A 20,338-nucleotide genomic window follows, 5' to 3' on the forward strand; every position below is an offset into this window, starting at 1 on the left:
GCTTTCGTCGGTAAAAGGATTGGTTGATGATTTGAAACAAATGTACTTCTTCTGGCAGAAAGATGCCAGGAAGCATATCGAAACGAAAGCTGCTGATGAGCGAAGATACCAATTGAAGCTTCGGTCTTTATTCCAATCTAGCCAGCAGCTGCCAAAGGAATGAAAAGGGGTCGGTCTTTGTCGGCTTGTCAAAACACCATGTCAAGTGAATGAAGACGGTGGATCTTTGTTGGCTGGTGGACCTGTCGTTCTTGTTAATGGCCGTATCTTATCATCTGATAATTAGAACTCACATTTCTACTTTTGTCCTTCTGCATTCTCAGTGCCCTTCCCTTTGCCCTTTGCCCGGGCAGTTTCACCACTGAATCCTACAGGAATAACTCGGGAGTTATCAATGGGCCTAGTAGGTCCATCGTTGTCGATTTGAGTCGCAGCCTTCCCTTCTCGGCGAAGCTGAGCACTGAGTGCCGTGGCAATAGCCTGAGAATTATTGTCGGGCTCAGTAGGCTTGCTTTGGTCGGCAGGGGCTTTCCCTTTCCCTTTGCTTCGGGCATCCTTGACAGCAAGCCCAGAGGAATGAAGTTGGGCCTTGTCGGCCTCCTTTGGGGGCTTGTAGAGAGGGTGACCTGCTCGGCCTCTGCGATCAAAGGGACCGACTCTTGAGAAGAGCGGTCTCCTGCGTTGTTGTTGTTGTTGTTGTTGTTGTTCGACATGTTTTTTTTTTTTTTTTGGTTTTGAGTGTTTTTGATTTTTTTGTAATGTATGATAAAGATGTGAAAGGTACTGTGTTGGTGTTGATGGTGAATTCTTGTGTGTGATGGATGGAAAGAAGATATTGGATTTCAGCGCGACAACGAGCCAACTTTATACTCATCATGGCTGCTCATATCCCACGTCTCTTGCCTCGTTCAAGGCAACTGCCGTGTCATGTTGTTGAATGGGATGCAGGCAGGAATTTGCCCAACCAACACAATCTCCATCGACGTGCATTTACAACCAATATCAAAGGTGACCTGTGATGCCCAAGCATGATACTGCGCCTCAGACGTGGATAAAGTAGGTCGTCCTCCTCCAACTACGTCTCAGTACATCCCACCATGATATGTTACATCACCTGGTGACCCCTCGTTCAAGCAACCAACGCTGCAGTCACGGCCCACGATCACCACATAGGAGCGTTGGCATTGATTCTATCTTGATGCTTCTGCTTTGACGGGGGTAACGTAGGTCGCCCTCCTCCAACTACGTCTCGGTATATACATGATATGCCACATCACCTGGTGGGTGACCCCTCGTTCAAGTAACCAACGCTGCAGTCATAGCCCACAATCACCATGCAGGATCGTAGGCTTTGATTCTACTTTGATGCCGCCGCTCAGACAGGGGAACGTAGCTTACCCTCGTCCAACTACCTCTCGGTATATACAACCATGATATGCCACATCACCTGGTGACCCCTCGTTCAAGTTCCCAACGATGCAGTCACAGCCTATAATCACCATGCAGCAGGGTTGGCATTGATTTTACTTTGAAAACTCTTCTTGTCATGATATTGAAGTCAAGGACGTGTAGCGTAGTGTCCATTGCGCACTTACAGTGATTGGCTGGCTCCTTGTCGGGGCGAGGTGCATAATCTGGATCCGCCGCGGTTGGTCGCGGTAGCCAGTCTGATATTACTAAGTATGCCCATCCCCTGTTGAATGTGTAGATCAATCAGGTCATTCGTTCCAGCCAATAGATATCTCTCAAGTGGGTTTCCCCTCAGTCAGGGTCAATATGACCACGCGCGTTGTTTTTGTGCTCTCGGTTAAAAGATTTCTTGCGCAAGCAACCCGTGGGCGTGTGCATTGTTCTTTGACGATACCCTCCAGTATTGATTGCTTGACGAGATGAGTGACCGTTCTCCTAATGAGGAAACCGCCGGTGTCGATACGCCCGGTGTACGGACCCCTCGGGCTCTGTCTCAGAACCTCGACGTCGACACGATTACCCAACAGCTTTCAGCGTGCCTGCAAACACCGCAAGGCAATCCTCCATTCATAGCACCTGTTGGATTCGATGAAGCACTCTCTGCAACAGACCATTCAGAGCCTATCTCAAAAGCCTTCAAACAACGGGGATTTTGGCCTTGGTTAGCATATTTCCTAGTCACCAAGAATGGTGATAAACTCAGCTATTTCTTTGAATGCCTCTCTGCGCTACCTCTAGATATCGTCTCTGATATCGCGGGGCGTGTAGCAAGCGTACCAGTGGAGCCGACTCTAGTCATGCGATTGCAAAACACGCTCTGGACTGCTAGACGAGGATCACAACGACGCTGTGCGTAGCATCGCATTCCCCCCTTGAATCAACATTCTAATCTTGACAGCTCAACTGCAACAACTAGGTATACATGACTTTCCACCCGCACCAACATCTTCGCCGCTACCAGAACCTAGCCCCCGAAAGCGACCACGTGTACAGCCATTGCATAATTACGATAATACAACGAGCGCAATTGATCGACGCAACTTCCATAGCATTGTCTCCGATATCCCCCAAACGGGTGATGCGAATACACCCTACTACCCAGCTCGTGACAAGCCGGTTGAATGGCCCCGGATAGTCGAAAACACAAACCCTTGGACGCCTGACCCGGACTCGCTACACAACTACGCATACCCCAATGCCAGCAAGATACCGTTGGTCTTTAGTCCAGAGCTCGGTGATATGATTGTTCGGAACGAGAATTTCACGGCATCGATCTTCGCATCATTTCCCTCAAACCCGGATAGATGTCGGCTTGTCTTGGACATAGAGGCTGGGATGGTTGCTCCACTCGCGATGAAGCTCTATGATGCACAGGTTGTTGAAACGGGACGGCAAAGGGCATTCCGTCTTCCAAGTGGAGCAATCTTAGAAATCATGAGTGCTGTGAGACTTACGAATACCAAGTTAAGTCGATGGGAGGAATTGCTAGGAAGTCTGATTGGTGGGGTACGAAATGCTCAAGAGTATGTGAATGAAGTTGGTCACGGTTTGGCAATGACAAAGTGTCTGGCTATGGAAGTTCCTGGCGCGACTAACAGCCCAGCCCGAATAAGTCTTGTTATGGATCCGATGGTCCTAGATGATGTGATTAAGAAACTGTGGCCTCCTGAAAGATCCTATTAGTTATTTTTCCTCGACCTCTCCTCCTGTCAAATTCCTATGTATTACCCATTATCTTGCCCAGCACCACCTGAACTATAATTGAGGGCAGCTGACGGACCATCCGTCAAGCGTTCACAATATGTCTCCCATGCTTGCGCTCTCCAACAATCTGAACAAAAAATAAATTCCACATCGCCATCTTCATACAGTCCTGGTTTTCGTGTACTGATCAGACAAGCATCGCAGCAGTGCAAGTCAGGGTCGAAAGGCGTCAAATTGATGTCGAGGTCAGGGCTAATAGGGTCGTCAGGGAAGATTTCATCTTCCCCAAGATACTGCTGTAAAAGAGAAAGCACTTCGGGATTCTCAAACCTCTCCGCCCACCAATAGAGATCTATCCCATAACCATCTCTTATCTCTGTAGTGACCTTTGGACTCTTGAGCAGTACTTCAAGAACCTTTACATGGTTATTTCTGACCGCAGCGAAAAGTGGTGTTGAACCGAACCAATCGATCAAATTTGGGTCAACTCGGGCGTCGTCAACCAAGATTTGAACGATATCATCAAACCCCTCTCTAGCAGCGAGCAACAAGGCTGTACGTCCGGAATTATCAATCTTGTTTGGTTCGATACCTGGGATGGACAGTAGCGTCTCCACGCTCTTTGTATGATGCCCATATGTGGCCATGTGTAGTCGAGGCACTCCAAAGTTTGGGCTAGCATTGTTGATGGTGCCTTCTGGACTAGCTTCAATAAGGCACCTGAGAATGTCAAGTTGTCCTCGGGACACTGCGATGCCCATGGTATCGTGTCCATCATTCATTACTTCTTCTAGCAAGGCTCCCTCGTCAAGCAAATATTTGACAATCTCGACGCTTCCTCCAGCAATGGCACAATGCAAAGCAGTGGTTCCGTCAAATGACTTCTTCGAGATGCTAAGACCCCTCGCAACAAGATCTTTCACGATCTCAATGCGCTCACTGAAAGATGCCAGATGGAGACATGTAAGGCCTGTATTGTCAATGGAAGACAGATCGGAGCCGGCGTCAAGCAGTAACTGAACAGTCTCAAGATTGCCGTAGAGGCAAGCTTGATGTAAACATGTCCGTCCATGCTTGTTAGCACCTGAAACGGGGGCCCCCAATCCGATAAATTGTTTTACCAGTTCCGTACGTCCATGCGAGGCCGCAATCTCGAGAGCCTGGCACCCATCTTCGTTTCGGTCCGCTATGTCTACCCCGTTGTCTATGAGAAGGTTGACGATCTTCTTATAGTCCTTTTCAACTGCATTCCCAAGTAACATCCCGCCATGAGACTTGATAATGCTGGAGAGCTGACTCCCAGCAGCGATCAAAGCATTCGCGGCGTCCAAGTGTCCATTATAGCAGGAAATAATTAACGGGGTGAAGCCAGTGGCATTCGGTTCTTCGATGTCAGCCCCCGCGTCAATCAGAGCTTTGATGATTTGTGTATGACCCCTCCGACATACAAGATGTAAAGTACGATCTCCATACTCATCTTTTGTATGTATGTTTGCTCCCAAGTCAAGGAGCAGCTTAAATGTCTCGAGTTTTCCCATGCATGCAGCCGATTGGATTGCACTTGAACCTTTCCATATCTCTTCTACACAGACGCCTTCATGAACCAGCATCTGCACAACCTTATTATGGCCAGTTTGACATGCCATGTGAATTGCACCAACAAGAGAAGCCCCATTGCCTATAAGGCTTCTTGCTGCTTCTAAGCGACCATTACTACAAGCAAACTGCAAAGGAGTGTAGTCCCAATGGGTTCGAGCATTAACCGTAGCGCCCATGTCCAAAAGAATATCAACGACTTCAGTTGGTCCTGAGTTAGCTGCTGCATGCAGTGGTGTCCAGCCATCAATTGTTCGGGCATCGACAATTGCACCACTTTGTATGAGTATTCTCGCTATGTCCGCATTTCGCGCAACGTGCAATGGCGTCAAGCCTTTTCTGTCGGTTGCTGCCACATCGGCTCCCCTGTCAATCAGAATCTGCACCACTTGAGAGGAATTGCAGCAAGCTGCGAGATACAAGATACTTGTACCGTCTGGCTCCGCAACTTTGGCACTGACTCCAGACTTAAGGAGCTTCTCAAGCATATTTTGTCGTCCCGAATCCCGTGAGATAAGAAGTGCCACACGGTCAAGGTCAACCATATCCCTCACGCCTGAGATGTACTCAGGAATCAATTTATCGGCTATAAAGTCAATTCCCATTGCAATCGCGTAGAATATCGGACCAGAATTTTCAGTCATCCACCTTGTGAATCTAGTGGCGTTGCCTTGTTCAACAATGTTACTGATTTGCATGTGATACCACAACCGCCAGCGACCCCACACCGAGTTTTCCTCATCGAATAATGCAGTGACAAGATCCATTGCTGTCTCGTCGCTGGTCAGCCCAGCATTCAAGTGCAGGCTCCAGGCCATCCCAGCGTAGCCTCGAACTGCTGCTCCTGGGGCAGTCAGATCAGCCGTATCAGCCCATATATTTTCAAAATTGATATACTGCAGACAAGCCGTCGCAAGAAGCGTGTGCTGATACTGAGACACCAAGCTTGTGTTGGCCTGGATTGCTCCTGGTGCAGGAAGTTGCGTGAGTAGAAACTCCTTGACAGAGAAGTGCGCTAGATGCACGGTTTGACGTGCAGCTGAGCCACCTGTTACCTTGTCTTCACACCGATGAATCATCTGAATCAACGGAGCGCATAGGCCAACTATCTCCGTTTCCACATAGTCATCATCAATCTCATCTGGTAGATCGTCTAGAGGAAAATCGTCAAAATTGCCAATCAAAACAGCTTCAGTTATTTCGCCTACCGTCAACGGTCGGATTGCAAAAGCCGCCCATCGAAGCAGGGAAATTATTCTGTCGTAGTCAGGTGATTTGACTATTCTGCTCCATTCTCGCTCATATAGTGCCTCTAGACCGAGAGGAGTACTCTCCACAGCACTCCGGAGCTTTTTCATGTTCATTCCGTTTCTCAACGATTCTTCTTGAAGCCGTAGCCATAGAAATTGCCCTTCACATCGAGTGACCATAGTTTCAGAAAGAGAGTTACGAAACTCGTCGGATTTCTTGTTCAGCTTTCTGTTAATTATCTCTTGAGAAACAGAAACAGTGTCGGCATGAACATCACTGGGCAAAATCGTGTATTCGTTGAAATGGTTGGCTGTTGCGTGGCGTATGTGAGGGTCGTCGCGGCTGACTACCAAGAGTCTTGATGAAGTATTTGACAAGGCGTCGTTGATAGCTTTAAGAAATGCAGTTGCTGAGGCGTTATGGTTGTGAAGATTGACACATTCGTCGAGACCGTCAATGACAAAGGCACAGCCGGGAATAAGTTGCGCGATCTGCGTCAGGAGTCTCAGGTGTGTTGCTCGGGGCGCAATAGGATCTCTATCCTCTTCCCAGGCATATTGAGCACACTGAAAAGCACCTTGATGTTCGGATACAATTTGTGCAATCCAGGTTCGTACAGCCAAGAATGGGTCATCCCGACTTTTCGACTCAGATGTAAGGAAGAAGTGCGCTACAGGCGTGTCAAGAGTGGTTGAAATATGGTTGACTATACTTGCAGCGAGGACAGTCTTGCCAAATCCAGCAGGGCCATTGATCCACAAAGCTTGAAGGCCAGAGCCAGAGTCTGGAATTAGCCAACTCTGGAAGGCTTCTCGATCATAAATCCAGCTGCATGTTTCAGCATGTCTCTTTTGTAGTGAATCGTGATAACGCTGATCGGTGGGCCCGTGGCCAATCCACAAAAGTACCTCTTTTCGAATTTCGCCTTGGTCATGTTAGTTTCTTGCTTGATAGCTTTTGTCTGGACCTTACCTCGTGTTTCTTTCTCGATTCGGCTGAGAATAGACTTGATGTCGGCAATTGAGGCGTGGCTTTGAGAGACTTTAGGATCTAGATGATGTTCCGAAACTAAGTGCCGTAGCTGTTCAACAAGCCTTTCCAAAAGCTCAACTTGTTCTTGTTGCTTCTCTTTATCGCCAAACGCCCATTTCAACTTCTGCCTTCTACCAGCAATCAGAGACCCATTGGCTCCATTAGCTGCGCGATGTTGACTGCCGAGCTGGCAGATACCCTTGATGATATTCAACACGTCCTTGACAGCAACCACAGTATCAGGGTCATCCAACTTTTCGTTATGCGTTGCTAACAAGATGCCGTTTTCGAACCCGACATTGCGTCCCCACTGCTCCAAAAGGACCTTGGCAGTCTTGAATCGGGTGTTTATGGTGCTGGAATCAGGTCTGAAGGAGTGATAGGACTGAACCTTTTCCACGGCTTCTAGACATGTGCTGAAAAGACCAGCGACACCGAGAACAAGACCTACGGCTTCCATAATTGCAATCAAGATGAGGTTGAAGTGTTGGAGCCTGACGACTGCGCAAAGAGGAACTCATGTGTCAACACAGCCACATAACCTGCATGAAGTCTCCACCAATCTGACTCAGCTTAATCACTTCTTTATTGGGCCAACACAAGTAATTGCATAAATTTATTAGACTGCATCTTGGTATAAAGCTATTATGACAAACTGTTGCTACCAACAGTTTCCAATGGGAACAAAATATTCATGTCTTCATCTGGAATGTCTTTGAATTATTGTTCAGTCCAATGCGTTACCTCATTCTCACTTTCTCGTCGCTCAGGTTGCTGGCCGAGTGAATTTGGCGAATCTCGTCGGTCAACATTGCAACTTCAGGACGCTCAAATAGCATAAACTCAAAGACTAGTTAGACAATGTCTGGTACTACACTACCCAGAGAATTGGGATATGTGCCTTAGTCAATGTCACATAGTCCCAGCTCCGGGTGATATGCAGTGAGATCGAGCACCGCAGACTCCTCCCCAGTATAACCAGGCGCCCCTTCAGGCGGTGTCAGTCCTAGTGCGTCCACGGGGAAGATCCAAAACCCAATAGCTGTCTGAGGAGCTGTCTTTAACTCTTCGAATGTTTCTTCTCCTTTCGGTATTAAGCCCGCCCTCTTTATCGAGATAAGGGAGTTCTGCCAAACGCGGTTATCGCTTTTAAGAATCCACAGAATGCTACTTCTGTCGTAAGAAAACCTCATACGGGATGTAAGACTAAACTTATGCTCGCATGGGCTCTGCAGTTTCCAGGTACGTCGAAGATGGATCCAAGTGGATGCAGATGGCCGAATATCCAGGAGCTGTTCAAAATCGGAACCGGTTTCGCGTATCTGCGCAAAGTCGTGTCTCAAATCTTGTTGGATAGGTCTGGGATCCTGAGGCACTCTTTGGAAGCAGGTGTATCGCATACCGTTGGCTGGGATACTGCGTCTATATCTAGAGCGGCTGGCTGGACTTGAGCTCCACTCTCCTTGTCGATATACGGCCAGGACAAACGTGACACTGCAAAGCCCAGACATGACCTGCCTAAGCCCGTTGTTTTGACTTAATTTTTCAAGTGCCGCAATATTCTGCAACCGCCGTGGCACTGCGTGGAAAGCAACATTTCTGAGACCCAGTTGTTTTGTATCAGCAGCCTGAACCTCCTGAGCGAACTTAACAAATTCATTCGCCCATGAACCTAACCGATCGTTCCCAAACACTACGACAGTATCGTAGTCGGGGTTGAAGTAGAATATCCCGTTCACATCCCCTTCATAAATCTTGTCACGAGGGCTGATGCACGGGATTCGAATGCGGTAGTATGACAAGGCGATGTCTCGAGACTCTTGGTTAACAAAAAGAGCGGGGTTCAATTCCAAGTACTGGGGGATTTTAACTACATAGGTAGTAGTAATCAAGGACGTTTTAGCAGCTCGCAAATATGGCCGCTGACCTATTGTGATTAAGCGCGAGCAGGCGAGAGACTCCCGCCAAATCATAATCCTAAGCTCCGGAGGAAGGGAGGAAAACTTGTGAAAGTTCCTGTCAGGTTCCGGGAGTGGTTCCGGGACTGGATTGAATAGCTCCAAGTGTGGCCCAGGGTGTAATTTCGGTTCTTCGTAATCTGACGACATGGCGACAAAGATTGGTTGTTGAATTCGATAGATTGAGGTGAGTCGGCGAACTTGGAAGGATCGGGGTACGGAATAAAAAAGAAGAGAAGGATCAACTGTTGCTGATAGTCGTGTTTTATAAAGCAGATAAAGTTAATATGATGGCTGAAAAGCGGATTTATCCAGAGTTGGAAAATGATCAGGCAACCACGTTTTGAGTTTTTATCCCAATGTTAAATCACTTGTTCTTATGGAGTTGCAACCAATAAATCAAAAGACTGCAATAGACTTTCAAGATAGGATGAAAATAAGACTGTCAGCTTGATGAAATGGATTATCGTCAAACCTACAGTATGCTGAGTTGTTAAAGTTGATATGGCTACGCTTTTCATTTTCAAAGGGTAAATCTGTTGAGCGTGAAAAAATCACAAGTACGATCACGTGGTCACATCGTACATACATACACATCTCTTTCTCTGTCCGCAGTCCTTCAACTTAGATCTTCCATCGATTCACTCAATCATCACTCTCATATCTCAATAAAATCTGAGAGGGCAGCAACCATAAACCACCGATAATTCAACAATAAAGGCTAATAATATAAAGTTTGACAAGGCCACAAGGCCGCACAATTAATAAAGTTCAACTGGAAAACAAAATCACAGCAAAAGTCGCAGAGTTGTTGAAGGTAGTCTAATCTCAAAGACAGAATCAAGAAACTGCGTCTGTTGAAGTCAACTCTGCATCTAGTGTCTAATAGTCACCGTCTTTCTCATCCAATCAGCTATCCCCTGTGGCTTAGTTGGCTAAAGCGTCCGACTGTTATTCATAGACAATCGGGAGATCGGAAGTTCGAGCCTTCCCGGGGGAGTTTCTTTTGTTCTTTTGGGGTTCTTTTTGATAAACAATAAACTTTTGCTTTCGCAGCCATTTCTTTTTATCGCTTTGTTGATGAAATCATGTGCAAATTCAGCACACATTTTTGATGTTCTGTCTTACTAAGAGGCGGGGTTAGTGTAACGTGAATCTCAGCATATCATGACATCTACGTATCACAACTCACTCGTCAAACTTCATCAAAACAACAACTGTGCATCAAAATGAAGACCTCAGAAAACCCTCACGTCATCGTTATCGGCGCGGGTATCGTCGGTGCTTCCATCGCATGGCACTTGGCTCAACACACAAAGGTGACCATCATCGCTGAAGACATCGGCGGTCCTGCCAGTTCAGCTTCTTTTGCGTGGCTCAACGCCAGTTCCACCAATGACAAATCTTACTACGAGTTTCGCGCCCGATCTCTAAAGAGATGGAGAGAAATGGAACGTGAACTGCCTGGCCTGCCCGTTACCTGGAATGGATCAGTCAATTGGCACAAATCAGCACAGACTTTCATCCAGAAACAAGAAAGCTTGGAGAGTTGGGGCTATGGTGTCAAGCGCCTGTCAGCAAATGATATACGATCGAGAGAGCCAGAGATTGAGTTTACAAGTATCCCTGAATGGGGCCTTTGCTATACAGAGGAGGGTTCGGTCGAGGCACACTTGGCTGCGCGCCAGATGGTAGCCGATGCAGAAGCGAATCACTCCACCAAAATCATCAAATCTACTGCAATTTCCTTTCTGAAGACCAATGGTCAAGTCGCTGGAGTGGTCTTGACCTCCGGGGAAGAGGTTCATGGCGACCACGTCGTTGTCGCAGCCGGGTTAGGCAGCGTGCCTCTCCTAGCAAACGAAAACATCAAGCTACCAATCCATTCCGTACCAGCCCTAATCGTCAACACAAAGCCTGTACAAGAACAGCTGCTCCACAGCCTTGTCAACTCGAAGTACCTCTACATGCGTCAAACCAAGGACGGAGTTATCAAAGCCGGATGCGAAAACCCTGGTGACGATCCAGGCGACAACCCTGCGCAAACTGCAAGAGATGTTTTCAAGGAGTTACAGAAGACTCTGATTGGCGGTGACAAGCTTGAGTTCGACTATTTCACTGTTGGTAATAAACCAACACCTGACGATGGGATGCCTATTATTGGTCCGACGGGGCTTGGAAATGTCAGTGTGGCAGCCATGCACTCTGGCGTCACGAATGCAGCTATTGTTGGAGAATTGGTGAGCAAACAAATCTTGACCGGAGAGACAGATTCAGCTCTTGATCAATTCCGCCTTGATCGGTTCAGTACTTGATTGCCATACGCAGAGTATAACGGGGAAGAATGATTCATTGCGCAATAATAGCAACAGTGGAATAGGAGTGACACAAGAAGTGGTAGTTCTAGTAAAATGGAAACTACTGTATGTCCTAATTTTAACTCTATAAAAGTCTCATCATATTTCTCATATTATTTGTAGTCTAATCGGTATTTCATAAAATATATTAGTATTTGTTATGTTCTGTGAAGCTACCCTGGATCTTGCATTCAAGATGTCCAGTAATGTGCATTCCACTATTCAACACTACGCCCTTGCATTACCCAAGATCCAGAAAGAGCACTCTTTGAACTTAGTCTCGGTCATTCTAGCTGATTCTATCTACCTTCGTCTTACAAATTAACAACAGGTAATTCATCACAGCAGGATCTCATTCGCTATCTTGCAGGTATCCTTTGCTCAATCCTGCCATTTCCGTCATCGTGAGACTCACAATCCGCAACGTAACAGAACCAATAAAACCGTTACAGTGCCATCACCCTAGAAATAATCCTTTCTAAAGCGGCATCCTTCGTGATTTGCCGGACCGTAGCGCCGAGGACCCAGTGCCGTGCCACGACATCAGCTTGAACTTTAATTTCTGGACCCTCGGCCGAGTGATGGGATAAAGTACATAGTATACACACCCCGGATATCTCGCACTGTACGCTTCCGCAAGATTTGTTTCTCAAGAACCCCTCTGTCTGTACCTGTCCCCTGGCAGCTGAGGTGAGATGACGTGGGGTTTGTCGTTGCAATAGTAACTTAATCGGTTACATGATTCATGCAACAAGACGGGGAAGGCTTGCTCATGACTTTTACGTTTGCTGACCGACAGATCTACACATCTGTACCTGGGCCCTGTATGACTTGCACCCACGAATCAAAGCCCCTTCTGCCCCCCTTGCGATCCATCAAGACGTTGCATTAACAATTGGAATCATTTCTCGCCTAGTCAGGATGCGAATCCTCCGGAGCCTCCGTCTTGAGAACGTCGCGCATCATCATAGTAAGAAATCTAAATTATTCACGGAAACATCGGCAGTGTCCGATGAGCCTTCATCGTAAGCTCAGGCCATATCGAGTATCCCGCGTCGTGGAAAGGAGGTCGTCGTAACCGAAAGCACTCTCGAAAAGACGCATCAGCGGAGAAGAAAGCATTCATAAATCCGCTCCGAGTCCCCGCCGTTGCTTTCCGTTCCAGTTGTAACCAACCCTCTTTCGCCAAGACATCATGCATCTGCAAGCTCTTACTGGTCTAGCCACATTGGCTGTCACTGCGGCCTCTCAGACCCTCTGGTCTCGAGACGTCGACTACAAGGCGCTTAGTAAGGAGCTGTCAGCCTCTGCAAAGGTCTACTTCCCTGGCACTGAGGACTTTGACGCTGCTTCGAAGCGTTGGTCCAACCTTGATAAGCCAACTGTCAACATTGTCGCTGTTCCCGCCACTGAGAACGATGTCGTTGAGATTGTAAGTTCCCATGTCTATTGTTTCGTACATCATTTCCCTCTTGGTCGTTGAAAGCATTTTGTGCTTCTTATGCATACCACCCCACGTGTCTCTGTTACCCACAGACTCTGGACCTCACTCAAGCTAACACCCTGCGACAGGTCAAATTTGCCAACAAGAAGAACCTGCCCTTCCTGGCACAGAACAGTGCTCATGGAGCAATCACCACTCTGGGACAGATGAAGCAGGGTATCGAGATTTATCTCAACCAGCTCTCTGGTGTCAAGATCGCCAAAGATGGAAAGAGTGTCACCATTCTTGGTGGAACCGCATCCAAGAAAGTGACCATGGGTCTTTGGGAGGCTGGAAAGCAGACGGGTAAGTCTAAGATTGACACTCATTGCACAAGAATGAGAACGTGGGCATAAATGCTAACGTAATCGATAGTCACTGGCTGCTGTGAATGTGTGGGCTACGTCGGTCCAGCCCTCGGTGGAGGTCATGGTTGGCTTCAGGGTCGCCACGGTCTCATCGCTGACCAGTTCGAGTCAATGAACATCGTTCTTGCTAACGGTACTCTTGCCACTGTTGACGAGAACTCTGAGCTATGGTGGGCTCTCAAGGGAGCTGGCCACAACTTTGGCATTGTCACTTCAGTCACTTCCAAGACTTACGATGCCAAGATTAAGAACTGGGCATTTGCTAGCTTGACCTTCAAGGGTGAAAAGGTTGAGGAGTTGTACGAGACCATCAATAAGTACATCCTCAAGAATGGCACACAGCCTACTGACCTGATTAACTGGTCTTACTGGTTCAACATTCCTGATTTGGATCCCACTGGTGTAAGTTTCGGACTTGATTTCGTATTCTGACAGAATGCTGACCAGTAAAAATAGCCTATTGTCCAGATCCTCCTCATGCAAGAGGGCGTTGACGTAGTCGACAAGGCATACACTGGTCCCTTCCAGGAACTGAAGCCCCTCGCAGTTGACGCAAAGAAGGGTGTCTACACAGATCTTGCCAAATGGGTCGGGGTGACCACTGAGGACGGCCCCTGCCAGAAGAATGGAGCCATGAACCCCCGTTTCCCCATTTACCTTCAGGATTACAACCCAGCCGCGCAGAAGAAGGCCTTTAACTACTTTGCCGACAACATCCGAGGCGACTCCATCTTCAACGGCTCTCTGGTTACTTTCGATGGTTACTCCACTGAGGGTGTCAAGGCTATTGACTCCAAGAGCACCGCTTTCGCGTACCGAAACCAGAACATTCTTGTGGGCCCTTTGTTGAGCTACCAGTCCAACGGAACTGCCACGGATGAGAAGGCTTCTGAGATTGGCCACAAGGTCCGAGACATTCTGCACGAGGGAACTGGACGTGACACTGTCCCTGTCTATGTCAACTATGCTTTCGGTGACGAGGGTCCCAAGGAGTGGTACGGAAGTGAGGCCTGGAGACAGAGCCGCCTGCAGGAGTTGAAGGAGGCTTATGATCCCAAGGGAATGTTTAGCTTCTACGCTCCTATTGCTTAGATTGGGTGGCTCCAACTGTAAATAGCTCTTCGTTTCTTCTCTCTGCGCTGTGCCATTTAGACAAGCTATCACATAGTAGAGTAGTAATTCTATGCCTTATTCTCGCTACTCAAAAGTTCTTTTTATCGTTGAAAATGTTATGATCACGGTAATAAATCCACTACTGCATGTCCGTGGATGCTAAAGCCATTTGATCTTGCTCTGAACAATTTGCCTGGTGGGTAATAGAACAGATCACCCCCAGATTTCGTACAAAATCAAGTTACTTCAGATTACCTATGGTCTAAGCAACATGAATAGAATTGCTCATTTATCTCGTACCTCAAGCGGCCAACTTTCTAATACCCTGGAGACAATCTATGAACTACTCGGTCGAATCGAGGGATTATCGCCGGGGTAGTTAAGCGAGACCGAAGGACCCGCTAGTAATTTCGGCAGTTTTATGGCGCCGATTGCAAAAAGACACGCCTTGCGCTATATATTTGTCAAGGCGATTAATCACCCCAATCGGGTCAGCAAATCGCTCAAAGCCTATTCACAAATCACAAATACTGATGGACAACGGTATTTTATGAATGTTTGTATTGTTTAGATATTTGTGCTGACTAGTTACGTTCAGGGGCTTGGAAGCTTGATTCCCGTAAGCTCTTCACAAGCCTTGACGACAGCTTCCTGCTTGTCTAGATCCGCTGTCAAGGCGTGAGGCTGAGCCCTCTCCTTCTTAGGGTCAAAGTAAACACCAGTCAAAGAAGTATCGTAATCACCCTCAGCCAACATGACATATGTCTCGATGCCATCCTCCATCTTGCCGGGAGCGTCTTGACCTGCAAGCTTGGTGGGAACGTATCCAGGGTGCACAGCAATGACCGAGGTGTCCTTGAAACGTCGCGCAATTGCGTTGACTAGGAGGACAACGTGGAACTTGGCGTCGCAGTATGCTGGGAAATCCTTCCACTCCTTCTCTCCGCGCTCCAACCAGAAGATGTCCTTGAGACTTGTGTCGGCCTCGTGGTGCAGAACAGAGGCAATAAAGATGAGACGCTTGGGCGGGTTGAGGAGGGCTGCGAAGATGTATGGGGAGACAAGGTTGACAAAGACGCTTGCTGGGACACCAAGATCTGACTTTCGGAACGGCCCGTAGAGTAGTCCGGCGTTGAGAATGACGGCGTCAAAGGTGCCGATCGCATTCGCTTCGTCAGCGAGCTTGCGCGTTTCCGCAACGGTTGTCAAGTCGGCAATCAGAACACCAGCAGCACCTGGCAGCTTGGTCTTGACTTCATCGGCGCGCTCTTGGTTGCGAGCATGGAGGTAAACTTGGTGCTTTCGCTCGATCAGCTGGCGGGCAGCTTCGAAGCCAAAGCCGTCGGTAGATCCGGTAATGAGGATTCGGGCCATGATGGAAGTGGAATAGTGTTTTGAGTGGTTTAAGCTTGGGCGGTGGGAAAACGAATAGAATACGACTCTTTAAGCAGGGGGAGGTGTAAGTCGAAGTAAGCAGTTGAAACAGGATGTTTTCAGTGATTCACGGATAGAAGGAATTTCGCTACAAATTAACGGGGGGGCTGAGACCTTGTCAGTGTCGGCGTTCTTAAAGTGCCGATGGATACAAAACTGGGGGCGCGGAAGGTCACGGACTTTGCTCATTGCCCGAGTGTTGGCCGAAGTACCAACATCCATGGCAATGGCAGGCCTGACTCGCGTATTGGGAGCTTGTCCAACCAACACCAAGTGAGTCATATAAAACGCCCTCGCATCTTTGCCTTATTTGGGAGACCCACGATCTTTTGTCTGTGCCCTCAAAAAAGGATTATATGGGGTATCGTGGGGGGCTGAGCATATCCTTGATTCAGTTGCAAACAAACATGGGTTTGTGTGGGGGAATGGTTTGATTCTAAGATGCATCTCATCTGATACATATCGTTCGACATCACCGCAAGTCAATGTGTAGTATATGTAGCTGAGTGCGTCATTAAGTGCGACATCGGAAAGATAGAGTAATACAATAATAGACCAGATCAACTTTAACAAGGACTTGCCCTCATTCAGAAAAGCTTTGACTAAATATACTCCTGAAAGTGTATCACTATTATCCTCATCAGGCTTCTTATCAATTGAGAACATCATGACTACGGCAACCAAACCTCATCAGGGCAGATTTCGTTATCTGACCCGAGGAAGTCAGCCAACTCCAAGCAAAGAAGCATATCTGCTCCCATCACTGTCCGAGTTTGGTGACATTGTCACTCTACCCTTGACAGACCTACGTCCATCATTGGATCTCGGACAAGACTCGCCGTACAAACTTGATGTCCATGGTTTTACTGCCCGTCGACATGATTCCGCCTTACACTCGGCCCCTTACAGTCGAGCAAGTTGGAACAATGAGAAACTTCTTCGTCAAATATACTTTCCGGAAGTAGAAGAGTTTGTCAAGAACGTTACAGGATGCAAGAAGGCTGTGGTATCCGCTGCAGTTGTCAGAAACCGTCTGTACAGCGAGGGTGATGACTCAGCCCCTGCAGAAGAAGAGGCAGACACGCAGGCTTCAAGCTCAGATGACACGTCTCACATGTTCCCACCAATTTTTGGAAATTCTGTAAAGGATGGTGTTTGCCCAGCTCCCAAGGTGCATCTAGACTGCACTCCCAAGGGAGCTCGGCATCATATTCGTCGATACCACAGCGAAGTTGCTTTGGCAGCTGAGAAGGTCATTGAGGCCGAAAACCGTTTGCTCGAGTCGGGCGTTGAATGGAACGATCTCAAGGATCACAGTGGCAAGGTTCCTCATTTCGCGCTATTCTCCATCTGGCGACCTCTGAAGACTGTTCACCGCGACCCTCTGGCTTTGTCCTCAGCGGCTTCGTTCCCTGTATCAGATTACGTGCCCTGCGACCAGCGCGAGCCAACAGATCACAGCATTCCCTCTCACCTGTACCGCATCGTTGGTAGAGATGACGAAAACATTGATAAGAATGATGATACGTACCAGACACAAAGTTATCTGGCTTACGCCCCGCGAGATGCAGAAAAGACATCGCATGCCTGGCACTATATCTCAGAACAACAACCTTCTGATGTTTTGGTGATTCAATTGTTTGACAATGAGATGGAAGGACATGCACGAGCACCTTTGGAGGGTGGCAAAGGCAAGTCGGATCTTGGAGTTGGGGGAGCTGTCCACAGTGCTTTTGAGCTGGTGGATCAGGATGAGGATGCAGAGGCTAGAGAGAGTATTGAGGTTCGCGTTGCGGCGTTTTGGTGATAGCGACTTAGCATTGAGTGTGTAACTAAAATGTCAAATTGAAGATTATGTGTCCTCAAATTGCGAAAATCTGCAATTGCGACAGACTTTAGTGGTGACATGTTTCTCCAGTGAATTTTTAGTGTTTCCGTATTTTTCGCCATCGACAACTCTCTTGGTATCTCATGTTCACTCAAACGTAGACAAGTTAGTTATGTTCAGTAAGACCAAAAATAATTCTTCATTCAGTGTTCCACTAGCGACGTCCAGAGGCTCTCTTGACACCAAAACGTTGCCCCAAAACAACGAATTGTGCCACGGTAATAATACGGCGCAGCGCCAGACCCTCCTGCTTATTGAAAGCCCCATCCATAGCATCCTGTGTAGCCTGCCAGTCTACAAAACCTAGATTCTCAACATTTGCCTTTGTCACCAACTCCGAAATCTTCTTGTGTAGTGGTCCACCAGGCCAAAATTTCCTTGGACCCATGTAAGCCTTCTTACTCATGTTGTACACCTCATCAGTAACAAAGGGCTTCACTGCTTCTCGAAGAATATGCTTCTCACGCCAAGACTTATCCTTCGCGTTGTATCTCATCTTAAGACTGGGAGGCACATTGTTAACGTACTCAGTTAGATGATGGTCGAGGAAAGGGCAACGGCTTTCGACTTGGTGAACCATGTCGATGTTATCTCCGTTGTAGCGTAAGATGAAGTGAGGCATGAATGTTTTGACAAACATGTACTGTGCAGTGTGGACAGGATGCCAACGCTTAAGTATATTGTCGCGGACTCTCCCATCGAAACCTTCAATCATGGTGGTCTCGGGAATGCTGTTTCCATACACCTTGGTCCAATCAGAGAACGGTAGACTTCCGACTCTCGCGATAGAACTGGCGACGTGGTTGGAATAGAACATTCTCTTTGTGGAGATGGGCACTTTTGGTGTAAAGTCTCCAAAGATGCCATATTGAGCTTCTTTGCTGGCTAGAGCGTGTGCTTCTTGACGCTCGGTATCAGTCATCATGGCAGGCCACGAGTGGTCAGGTTCGCTTAGCGAATCAGCTCTGAAGGCATCATAGCCCCCAAAGTGTTCATCAGAACCCTCGCCTGCATAAATATTAGAAATTGTGGCAGAGTAGGGATAATAAGTTACTTACCAGTGATGACTGCCTTGATACCCTGGGCGTGCACGGCCTCTGCCAATGCCAATCGGCCCATTCCGTTCAGATCCGGAAGTGGGACTTCGCTGTACCAGGTTGTGTCTTCAAACCGCGAGACAAGAGCCTCTTCATCCATCTTGACTAGATGGATATCGACGCCGAGGAAATCTGCTGTGCGACGAGCAATCGCTAGGACCTGTCAGCATAGAGATAAAAATAGAAACCAGGTTGCATACCTGACTCGTCTGCCCCGCTACCCTCATCGAACTGGACGGTGTAACATTTCATACTTGACGGCAATAAACTCGTTTCATTGCCCAGCTTGGTTCCCTGCTTAATAAGGTGCGATACCATTCCGGCGACAGATGAAGAGTCAATTCCGCCTGAGAGGTAGACAGCTACAGGAACATCTGCCTTGAGACGGATCCTTACAGCCTCTAGCAGGCGTTCTCTGACACCTTCAGTAATTTCGTCCTCGGATCGCAGATCCTTGGCAAACTGCAAAAATTCAGTAACCAGACAAGATAATAATATCAGCAATTTCTTACCTTGTCGGGATACTCGAGATCCCAGTATGGGTGTTGTTCTTCCCGTTCATTGGGTCGACAAATGAGATAATGTCCGGGCCGAACCTGCAAATGTCGGTTAGATGCTTGTCGGGATATACGTGCTTCAAGATTGGCCTACCTTGTAAACACCTTCAAAGAAAGTAGTGGAGTCAACTCTCCAACTCTGGTCTCGCAGCGATCGGACGCACCACTCCGGCTCCAGGCCAAACGCCAAAAACGACTTGATCTCAGTTGCAACCAGTAGTTTGTTCTGGTGAACTGTGTAGTACAGAGACTTGATTCCATACCGATCTCTCGCAGCAATCAGCTGCTGACGGTTTTCATCCCATAGCACAAATGCAAACTCTCCTCTGAGGTGAGAAATGAAGGATAAGCCATAGTGTTTGTAAAGCGCAATGACGATTTCACAATCACTGTTTCCCACAAACTTGAACTCATCTGCCAATTGAGCTTTGTAGCGCTCGTAGTCATAGAGTTCGCCATTCACAACAGCGTGGATACCACCTTGTTCATCGTGGAACGGTTGGTTCCCACTGGGACTGAGATCTATGATCGATAAACGAACATGTCCGAGACCTGTCACAATTTAGATCATCTAATCGCCAAGAGTCTGTGCGATATGTCAAAACTCACCAACATGATGATTATCACTGAACCAACGGCCTCGTGCATCTGGTCCACGATGAGCAATCAGATCAAGGCTGGTCTCCAGTTCTTCTACCACCTGTTTGGCATCTCCGTTCAACACGGGCGACCTGGAATGGCCAGGGTGGGTAATGAAGGCACTGATTCCACACATAATTGCAGATACTTGGAGGGTAAAATGGTACACTGGATGCGGCACACACTGATCTTTGACATACAGTTAAGGTAGGTCGACAAAATGACCGACATCGGACTTTGACTCCCGGTAAGCTGCAGCATGAGACCGATCCTGCAACCCCCACGATCCCCACGAGTATGTAATGCTGAGGCCCTTCAGGGATTCGCCGCGGAGGTTTGTCGCATACGTAGTCGACTGGGGAAAAAGGTACAGAACCTTGGCAGACGAAAC

General features: G+C 47.8%; 10 protein-coding genes and 1 non-coding gene across 11 annotated transcripts; 5 read left to right on the top strand and 6 right to left on the bottom strand.

Moving 5' to 3' along the window:
- Positions 1 to 368: 368 nt before the first annotated feature.
- On the bottom strand, positions 369 to 713 carry FGSG_11404 (uncharacterized protein; the record flags this gene model as incomplete). Its single annotated transcript, XM_011327526.1, has 1 exon — positions 369 to 713. One exon carries the CDS (start codon positions 711 to 713, stop codon positions 369 to 371), a length of 345 nt encoding a protein of 114 aa, XP_011325828.1.
- A 1,176-nt stretch (positions 714 to 1,889) lies between these two features.
- On the top strand, positions 1,890 to 3,082 carry FGSG_11403 (uncharacterized protein; the record flags this gene model as incomplete). Its single annotated transcript, XM_011327527.1, has 3 exons — positions 1,890 to 2,319; positions 2,387 to 2,993; positions 3,034 to 3,082. 3 exons carry the CDS (start codon positions 1,890 to 1,892, stop codon positions 3,080 to 3,082), a joined length of 1,086 nt encoding a protein of 361 aa, XP_011325829.1.
- Positions 3,083 to 3,194: 112 nt separating this feature from the next.
- FGSG_13969 (uncharacterized protein) lies at positions 3,195 to 3,935 on the bottom strand (the record flags this gene model as incomplete). The annotated part of the gene is made up of 1 exon (XM_011327528.1): positions 3,195 to 3,935. One exon carries the CDS (start codon positions 3,933 to 3,935, stop codon positions 3,195 to 3,197), a length of 741 nt encoding a protein of 246 aa, XP_011325830.1.
- A 2,876-nt stretch (positions 3,936 to 6,811) lies between these two features.
- Positions 6,812 to 7,513, bottom strand: FGSG_13970 (uncharacterized protein; the record flags this gene model as incomplete). Its single annotated transcript, XM_011327529.1, has 2 exons — positions 6,812 to 6,849; positions 6,994 to 7,513. 2 exons carry the CDS (start codon positions 7,511 to 7,513, stop codon positions 6,812 to 6,814), a joined length of 558 nt encoding a protein of 185 aa, XP_011325831.1.
- A 442-nt stretch (positions 7,514 to 7,955) lies between these two features.
- On the bottom strand, positions 7,956 to 9,161 carry FGSG_11401 (uncharacterized protein; the record flags this gene model as incomplete). Its single annotated transcript, XM_011327530.1, has 2 exons — positions 7,956 to 8,923; positions 8,981 to 9,161. The coding sequence occupies 2 exons, from the start codon at positions 9,159 to 9,161 to the stop codon at positions 7,956 to 7,958; spliced, it is 1,149 nt and encodes a 382-aa protein (XP_011325832.1).
- Positions 9,162 to 9,927: 766 nt separating this feature from the next.
- On the top strand, positions 9,928 to 10,011 carry FGSG_20789. The gene has a single exon. It is a non-coding gene; the product is annotated as a tRNA-Asn (tRNA).
- A 229-nt stretch (positions 10,012 to 10,240) lies between these two features.
- On the top strand, positions 10,241 to 11,326 carry FGSG_11400 (uncharacterized protein; the record flags this gene model as incomplete). Its single annotated transcript, XM_011327531.1, has 1 exon — positions 10,241 to 11,326. The coding sequence occupies one exon, from the start codon at positions 10,241 to 10,243 to the stop codon at positions 11,324 to 11,326; it is 1,086 nt and encodes a 361-aa protein (XP_011325833.1).
- A 1,237-nt stretch (positions 11,327 to 12,563) lies between these two features.
- FGSG_11399 (uncharacterized protein) lies at positions 12,564 to 14,311 on the top strand (the record flags this gene model as incomplete). Its single annotated transcript, XM_011327532.1, has 4 exons — positions 12,564 to 12,800; positions 12,905 to 13,157; positions 13,227 to 13,621; positions 13,676 to 14,311. 4 exons carry the CDS (start codon positions 12,564 to 12,566, stop codon positions 14,309 to 14,311), a joined length of 1,521 nt encoding a protein of 506 aa, XP_011325834.1.
- A 571-nt stretch (positions 14,312 to 14,882) lies between these two features.
- FGSG_11398 (uncharacterized protein) lies at positions 14,883 to 15,728 on the bottom strand. Its single transcript, XM_011327533.1, has one exon. It carries the CDS (start codon positions 15,704 to 15,706, stop codon positions 14,927 to 14,929), a length of 780 nt encoding a protein of 259 aa, XP_011325835.1. The 5' UTR covers positions 15,707 to 15,728; the 3' UTR covers positions 14,883 to 14,926.
- Positions 15,729 to 16,173: 445 nt separating this feature from the next.
- FGSG_11397 (uncharacterized protein) lies at positions 16,174 to 17,573 on the top strand (the record flags this gene model as incomplete). Its single annotated transcript, XM_011327534.1, has 2 exons — positions 16,174 to 16,177; positions 16,411 to 17,573. 2 exons carry the CDS (start codon positions 16,174 to 16,176, stop codon positions 17,571 to 17,573), a joined length of 1,167 nt encoding a protein of 388 aa, XP_011325836.1.
- A 235-nt stretch (positions 17,574 to 17,808) lies between these two features.
- On the bottom strand, positions 17,809 to 20,083 carry FGSG_11396 (uncharacterized protein; the record flags this gene model as incomplete). Its single annotated transcript, XM_011327535.1, has 6 exons — positions 17,809 to 18,662; positions 18,713 to 18,904; positions 18,952 to 19,213; positions 19,264 to 19,347; positions 19,403 to 19,860; positions 19,918 to 20,083. The coding sequence occupies 6 exons, from the start codon at positions 20,081 to 20,083 to the stop codon at positions 17,809 to 17,811; spliced, it is 2,016 nt and encodes a 671-aa protein (XP_011325837.1).
- Positions 20,084 to 20,338: the final 255 nt, after the last annotated feature.

Source organism: Fusarium graminearum, chromosome 3 (assembly GCF_000240135.3).
Source record: "Fusarium graminearum PH-1 chromosome 3, whole genome shotgun sequence".
In the NCBI taxonomy this organism is placed as follows: Eukaryota; Fungi; Ascomycota; class Sordariomycetes; order Hypocreales; family Nectriaceae; genus Fusarium; species Fusarium graminearum.